The sequence below is a fragment of the Chenopodium quinoa genome, unplaced genomic scaffold (assembly GCF_001683475.1).
Source record: "Chenopodium quinoa cultivar QQ74 unplaced genomic scaffold, ASM168347v1, whole genome shotgun sequence".
Classification (NCBI taxonomy): domain Eukaryota; kingdom Viridiplantae; phylum Streptophyta; class Magnoliopsida; order Caryophyllales; family Amaranthaceae; genus Chenopodium; species Chenopodium quinoa.
The window spans coordinates 805,188-813,677 of record NW_018744092.1 but is presented as its reverse complement, the minus strand read 5'-3'; the positions used below and the strand labels follow the sequence as shown (position 1 = coordinate 813,677).

The following is an 8,490-nucleotide window of genomic DNA, read 5'->3' as shown; positions in this document are numbered from 1 at the left end:
TCCGGTCTTGTCATTTCGGCCAAGAAATCTGCAAAATCTTGGCCCTTGATTGCTTTTCTGGGTTTGAATGTGATATCACCTCTCAATTCTAAGGTCCATTTAAGCATTCGGCCACTAGCCTCCAATGTTGTGAACGACTTCTTCAACTGTTGGTCCGTGTAGACCACAATCGAGTGAGCAAGAAAATAGGGCCTTAGCTTCTTTGATGCCATGAACAATACTAAGCCAAATTTTCCAATGGGTGGATACCTAAGCTCGGCATTATGCAGAACATAGCTGATGAAATACACAAGGATCTGATGGTTGTCCCTTTCAGCAAGCAGGACGACACTTAAGGAATGATCTGAAATTGCAAGATACATATATAGCTTCTCATCTTAGTGGACTGACGAGCCGAGGAAGGGTATGCAAATGATTTTTCACCTGTACAAAGGCTTCCTCGGCCTCCTCTATCCACTCAAACATTGCTTTCTTCTTGATAATCTGGAAAAAATAACGGCACTTATCCCCTAATCTTGAGAGAAATCATCCGAGCGCAACTAAACAGCCGGTCAGCCTTTGAACTTCTTTTATGGTTTTGGGCGATTTCATGTCTAAGATCGCTTGGATCTTCTCAGGGTTAGCCTCAATGTCATGCTAATCAATTAAAAATCCAAGAAATTTTCCGGACTCAACACCAAGGATTTAACATCATCTTATGTCGCCTGAGTTCGGTAAACGTTTCTCGAAGGTCCTTCAAATGGTCCGCTGACCTCCTTGATTTAATAATCATATCATTAATATAAGCTTCCATGTTCCGGCCGATCTGATCTCTGAAGACCGTATTCACAAGTCTTTGAAATGTGGCAGGGGCATTCTTCAGGCCGAATGGCATAACCATGTAGCAATATAGCCCCTGCTCGGTCACAAATGTTGTTTTCTCTTGATCTTCTTCCCACAAAGGAATCTGGTGAAATCCGGAGTATGTGTCCATAAAACTCATCAGGGCATGCCCGGCCGTTGAATCAACCAGATGGTCAATTTTAGGCAAGGGAAAACTATCCTTAGGGCATGTCTTGTTGAGGTCGGTGTAGTCTATGCACATTCTCCAAGTTCCATTCAGCTTCTTCACAAGAACTACATTTGCTACCCAATCAGGATAGTGACATTGCCGAATGAAGCCGACGTCCAATAGCTTTTGACTTCAGTTGCGGCCGCCTTATTCCTTTCTTCACCATGGTTTCTCTTTTTCTGTCAAATAGGCTTCACAGCTAGATTCATAGCCAGCTTGTGAACAGCCAAGTCTGGGCTGATACCCGGCATATCATGAGCTTCGAAAGCAAACACATCTCTGAATTCTTTGAATTCACCAAGTCATCCCCAAGCAAGCTCATGGCCATAGTGACCACCTTGACCATCCGATCAAGCTGGTCTGGGTCGAGCACTATGTCCGTATGATCGTCGGCAGGCTGTGGCCTTAACTCTTCTGGCCGACCGACGGTCATTAGCTGCTATGCTTGCTCTTTCTTAATCGACTTGCGCTTCTGGCCAACCTAATATGCTTGGAGTGACCCTTCTTCAGAATTTTGCTTGGATGCTTTTCCTCGTCCACGAGTTGTTGGCTTCACGGCCAACTAATTGCATTCTTTTTCCATCTAGAAACTTGCTTAATTCCTTTAGTGTGCATTACATTTTCAAATTCCAAGCATCTTGCTTAATTCCTTTCATGGTCAGGCCACCTGCAGCAAAGCCGCCTGATATAACGACCACGAATCCTGAGTCAGTGTTGTTTCCATCATCTTCTTTTTCTTTGTTTTTCATCTTCTCGGATTTGTTGTCCGTCCGAGAGTAGGTGAACTTAGACTTTAGAAAGTACGAGTTGAGCATGCCCTTCTTGACCAACTTATCCAGCAATCTCTTCAAATGGTTACAGTCGTTCATGTCATGCCCTACGTCTTTGTGGTAATGACAGTACTTGTTCTTGTTTCTGTACTGGGCCGGCCCTCTCAAGGGCTGAGGCTTCTCGAACTCAAACTTGTCTTTGATCTCCATCAAGATTGAATAGCAATCCTTGTTGTACTCATACTGGGGCTCTTACGTCTTGGCTTTCTTTGATTTCGTCTGTTGGCAGCCGGCCACCCACACTTCTTTTCTTTTGTTGCTTCCTTCCTTCTTTTTGCCGGTTGAGTTTTGTCGAGAAGGTTGTTTCTTCTTGGCCCCCTTGGATGGCTCTTCTGATTTCGTAAGTGAACAAAAATCAGCTGCCTCTATATATGATTCGGCCTCCCGCAAATCAACTGTGCATGTCTGAATCTTTTTCCTGACCAAATAAAACTTGAAACCATTATGCCTTAAACCTCGAAGGAACTCTGAGTAGGCCATCTCATCCGGCAGATTCTGAATTTGAGCTTTCTCCTGATTGAAACTCTGGACGTACGAGCGCAACCCCTCTTTCTTTCCTAGGACAATGGTCGCCAAGTTAAGACTAGTTTTGCGGGGTGGAATATTATAGGAGAAGTTTCCAACAAATAACAAACTGAGAGTTATAAAACAAGTGATGCACCCTGCCGGCATACTATTGAGCCAGCCTTGTGCCACACCCTTTACGGTGACCGGGAAGCATTTACACCATGTGGCATCATCCACACTTTGTAGGTACATCAGGTTTCTGTACGAGGTGACGTGCTCTTCTGGGTTGCCCGTACCATCATAGGCACCCACAAGTACACTCTTCACTTTTGCTGGTTGGAGAGAGTTGAGAATTTCTTGAGAAAACGAATGCAACTTGTCACCAAGGTTCAACAAGCGCCTTTGCCAATCAATGGGCTGAGGTTATGCGGCCGGTCCGCCCAGGTAAGCTGTCTGGTCGTACGGTGGCCATACTGCCCGTACTGTCCAAAGACTGGGGGAGCAGGCGGCAGAATTGTGCCATAATTTTGGGGCATTTGGTATTGAAATGGTTGAGTTAAAGGAACTGGAGTTGGAGTACGGTGAGTTTGACTTCTGCTGATCCTGGGCGAGCTGGTATGCTTAGAGAAGGTATGGTTTGAGAAATCATCCGACTATATTCACGACCAGTATCTCGAGGGATTCAGGATCGGGTGTCTGACCATTTTTAGCCATTTCAGACGAGTATCCTCACAGACGACGCTAAGAGGTTCGAGGTTTTTTAGATACCCTCGAGATACTAGTCGTGAATATAGCCGGACGGTCTTTGACGCCTGCAAAATAAAGAATATTTCGATTAACGGAATATTCGCCTCCGACAATCAAGTTAGTGACTGGAAAGTGAGATAAATGTAGAGAGAGAAAGTAGAGAGAAGTTGGAGTTGTCAATACTCTTAGAATTATGTCTTTTTTCCCCCATCCCATCATAAATGATTGGGGTATTTATAAGGGTGGGAAAGTGTACCCCTTTAGGGTTAATACCCTAGAATTTCGTGCTCTGATTGGCGACGCAATCAGGAGAAGGCACGTGTCCAATTGGGGCTCCGTTTTGCGGCTTTCAGGTGCTTTTACGTTTTTGACACGTGTCGTCCTTTGGTTGGGCCACGTGTCACTATGGGATTGGACCACTTGTTGGGGTATTTTTACCCTAAACAGTTACCATCAAGCATAATGACTAACGAGTAGAGCTTCTTAATTTGTTCGAAATCCCGGACTTTAAGGGCACAAGCTGCAAGGTTTTGGGGGTTTGTTGTCTCGCGTGAGGCGCGTTTACTGTGAATTAAGAAGTCAATGTAATTTACGTAGTACTCATTAATTGATAGATAAGCAGTTCCTCATATCGATTGAATCAGATAAGTTGATGAAAGACAAAATTAGTGAGGCCAAAATAACATACTTCATATTTGAGAGTGAAATCAGTATAGTATGACTTGCGTCTTTTACCATTTACAAGACATCCAAAATAGATATACTTTATACCTGTATGAGACACCGGTACGGGATAATTGTCCTCTTTGGCTCTTTGGATACCAAAAACAAATCAATCCACCCGTGAAGCCGTGACTCTAGGAATTGTTTATGGCAGCAACAGAGAAATAATAAAAGGACTGTACTAAAACATTGAACAAATACTCCAATTTATAATGTAGCTTGAAATGTACATTTCGTAAAGAGAAAGCCAGACTACTTTAGTTTTGGGTCTACCACGACTAACTACTCTGTACTCAACCGGCCTACTATACTATACTGATCCATTAGAAATTCTTTCAAGTCAACAAACTTAGAATTGAATATCTTTCTCCACTAAATTTATTATTAATCGTGGGACCAACAACCAATTGAAATTGTATATGCAAATGCATGAGCTTACATTAGATTTGACCACCACGTTCCCTACCTACCTAACGTCCTAAAATCACGATTACTATATTAGACTTAATATAATGATTTTATCCTAATAATGTATTTTAGTTAAAATTTTGTAATTCAAATTCAAATCGCCAATTATGGTTGTTGTTCAATATCTTTTGGTGATGTTTCCTCCATTTTCATTTAGTTCAACACGAATTTAAATTATATTTATTAATGTACAAATTCGACTATTAACATTTTTAATGACTAGTACGAGTAAGTATAAATCATCAACATGTGATATCATGAACTCTATAACCAAACAATTCTAACACGACAAGCAATAAGGCTAAAATAAAACTTGTCAATTAAAAAGAAACAAAACAAGTACATATGCAGTTAACTAGTCACAATTCTTATTTTTTTACCAATCCATGCATAATGCAGTCATATTTTCCACTAGATATAAAATATACTACTTTGTAATATAGCAACCGAATTAATCAATTTACAACCGTGATTGAATCTCAACTGTATTGCAATAATAGTGTAGCTGAGGAACAATTTAGTGAATCAACCACTTGTACCATTTGTTAATACTTGAAAACAAACACTAATTACTACTAATTATTCAGCTTCTTTTTGTGCAGCAGGCTTGCTCAGCACCAAACCCTTCTCTTTGTCCGCATTCTCTGCTTGCTCCCTAAACTTCTCATAGATGTCTCCTTTATAAAATTCCCTAGTTCTTAACACCAATATAAATGAAACCAATGCACCAAAAAATGTAACGCCTGCCAAAATAAGAAAAGATAGTCTATAACAACGTGACCCTAGACATGTTAATTCCTTAACATCTTTCCTTGATAGACCTTTCTTAGCCAACTCTTTTATAGCTTGCTTATCATATAACATCCCGGTCACCTTAACGTTGAGTAGGTACGACCCGAGTGGGCTAGCCAATTGCCCACAATTGAACAATGTGGAGTAGTACTTGAGCCCGAACAACTCTGATATGATGGCAAATAATAAGGGCAGTTGCGCCCCAAAGGAGAACCCGATGATTACTGATGCAATGTAGACGGATCCTGGGATGGGGAACGCGATGAGTAGATGGCCCACACACGCGAGTAGTAGGACAAGTGTCAACATTAGCGGCCGTGGGATCTTCCACTTGGCTAATAGTGCTTCGGACACAAACCCGGCGAATACTCTCCCAAAGTAGTTCCATATGCTCACCAAAGACACGAATGTGCTAATCGTCTTAGTCGGGTAGCCCAATGATTCACCAATTTGACCCAAATTATCCACAGCCGTCAAACTAGAACCTAACCCAAACAATGTAGCTAGGAACAAAATACCCATATCCAAACTCAAAAGTGCTTGTAAAATTGTATAATCCTCCCCTCTTTCAGGCTTGTTACATATAGTAAGAAAACAAGACCTTTCCTTCTTTTTACCATCAACAAACTCCAAAAGCTCCTTCTCATTATCATCAATATATTTTGGCACAACAAAACCACCAACATTACTATTATTGGAAGGCAAAGGACATGAACCATCACCACCACCACCACCACCACCACAAGTCCGAGACTCGGCTCGAGTTCGAATATAAAACTCCTCCCTAACCGCAATCAAAAGGGGCAAAAACAACATAACACAAACAACACTAACACTACCAGCATAAGCAGCCCTACTAAAAGTAACCAATTTTTGCAAAATAGTCATAGCCATAAGAAACAATGCTAACCCAATCGAAACATACAAGAAATGGTAAAAAACCTTTACCTCATTGTTAGGTTGGCGGTTTACTTTCATGGTTCTAATGGTATACACAAATACAACCGAAATCGCGGCCGGTAACCACCCGATCAACAGAATCAATGACTTCGAGTCGTTCCCATAAATGGCTAAGTAAATTTGGGTCATAATCGCACCACTTAACCCAACATAACCCTTCAATAGTCCGAGCATAATCCCCCTACTTTCGGGAAAATTCTTAACACAAGTAACCAACGCACCAGTGTTAGCAAAGTTTTGAGAATTTGCACCAATCATAATGTACAAACACATATGCCAAACTTTAGGCCGTGCGATTTTATAGGTAACCGCAAGCCAAATCATGAAATAACCCACAAAATTCATGGATGATCCGATTAATAGGACGGCCCAAGTAGGAATTACTTCGGCAATTAGGCCGGAAAATACACCTACATTTGCACCCAAATCTTTGAAAAACCCCAAAAGATTAAGGGTTGATTGATCATATCCTAAGGATGATTTAATCTCTTTTGAGTATACACCAAATAGATATGTAGCACCTGCTCCTGCCATTATCAAAAGGGATGCGAATACTGTGAACCATCTTCCCTTTACTACTTGCTCCGCGAAATTCATTGTTGTTTCGCCGCCGCCGCCGCCGCCGCCGCCCTTTGGGTTGTTCATTGTTCGAGTGTGGGGAGATTGGATACGTTTTCTCACAAAACTGTAAACGAAATTATCAAACGAAGTGAAAATAAAAGAAGTAGAAGAGGGGTTTTTTTTTTTTGGGGTTTTGAGTTTATAATGGAGTATGGTATAGTTTTGGTTTTTGGTAGGAGGAAGGAAGAAATATGATTTTGTTAAGACTTAAGAGTGAGTGTGAAAACTGAAAAGAGATAAAATTGGAAAAGGATAAAGACTTTAAAAAAGGGTCCAAAATAATTGAAAAAGAAGATAAAAAGACAAAAAGATTGAATAAAAAAAGTGGACTTGTTCTTGATTTATGGGATGGAGTGGTATTTATTTTGGTGTTAGGAGTGGAAGTTTGTGATTATGGATTATGAAATTTGAAGGATGATGAAAGTGTGGGGCTAGTTACAGCACGGCAGTGTGATGTAAACCTGGGCACGGGCCGGGTTGGCCCGCGTGCCGCCCGGCACGGCACGAAGTTCAACTCCCGTGCCACGGGCCGTGCCACGGACAGGGTTGAGAATTCTCAGGCACGGCCCGGCACGAGCACGGCCATGGCCCGCAGGCACGGCCCGGAACGGCCCGCGGGCCAACGGTAATGTTACCGTTTATTCTAGCTCCTTAATAAGCCAAAAAAACGGCTAAAAAACGGCTAGTTTTTTGCCAATTTGCTCCCCAAAAATTCTATAAATACTCACCTCCATTTCATTCCCAAATCACAAAATCACAATCTCTTCTTCTTATCTCTTATATTCTCTAAATCTCTAATAATCCTTATTTTCTTAAATTCTCTAATTATTCTCTTAAATTCTCTAATTATTTTCCTAATATCGGAAAAAATTAAAAAGTTCGTAATCGTAATTAGTGGAGCGTTGAAGCACGGTTGTAAGATCTAAACTAATCTTAAATTTATTATTGTTTTATTGTTATTATTAGAATAATCTTGTTTAATTATTATTGTTGTTAATTGTTATTGTTGTTGTTATAATTGTTGTTATTAATTATTATTATTGTTACAATTGTTGTTATTATTTATTTTTGTTGTTATTGTTATTGTTATAGTTGTTGTTATTAATTATTATTATTGATATTTTTATTGTTAAAATTGTTGTTATTAATTATTATTATTATAGTTAACCACTTTTTATTAAAAAATTAATTGTTAATTATGGCATCGAACAACCCATCATCTAGGTCTAGGGGGAAAGGCCGACTTATCCGTAGTAGTAATCCTAGGGAACAACCAAATACAACGAGCCCCCAAATTACGAGTCAAACCAATGACCCCATTTACTTCCCCCCGGGCTATGAGCCATATAATACGTCGGGATTTCCAGCACCACCACTAAACCAATTTCCACTACCACCATACCAATTTCCACCTAATTATATCGGTGATCAACAAAACTATTGTTCTAGCCCAGGTAGCCAAGAAAGTACCCGAATTCCCTCCGGTTCTACCCCTTCTACTGCCACTCCCACTAGTCCCACTACTAACCATCACACACATCATGAATGGTTAACCGAAACTGAGATGCTACTTTTGAAAAACCGAAGGAGTGAGGTATGGCGTTATTTTGTCCTAAGTAAAGATGGTGAACAATGGGCAAAATGTAAAACATGTAATAGTGTATTCACGACAGTTACCAAAAACGGGACGGGACACTTATCTAAACACATGAAAGCTTGTGCAAAACCAGCTAGTGATCCAACCCAGCCCAAAATTTCCCAATTCCATCCATACGGCTTTACATACAACTA

At 40.6% G+C, this 8,490-nt stretch overlaps 1 protein-coding gene across 1 annotated transcript; it reads right to left on the bottom strand.

The window, feature by feature from the left end:
- Positions 1-4,744: 4,744 nt before the first annotated feature.
- Positions 4,745-7,150, bottom strand: LOC110691747. The gene has a single exon (XM_021868686.1). It carries the CDS (start codon positions 6,721-6,723, stop codon positions 4,906-4,908), a length of 1,818 nt encoding a protein of 605 aa, XP_021724378.1. The 5' UTR covers positions 6,724-7,150; the 3' UTR covers positions 4,745-4,905.
- Positions 7,151-8,490: the final 1,340 nt, after the last annotated feature.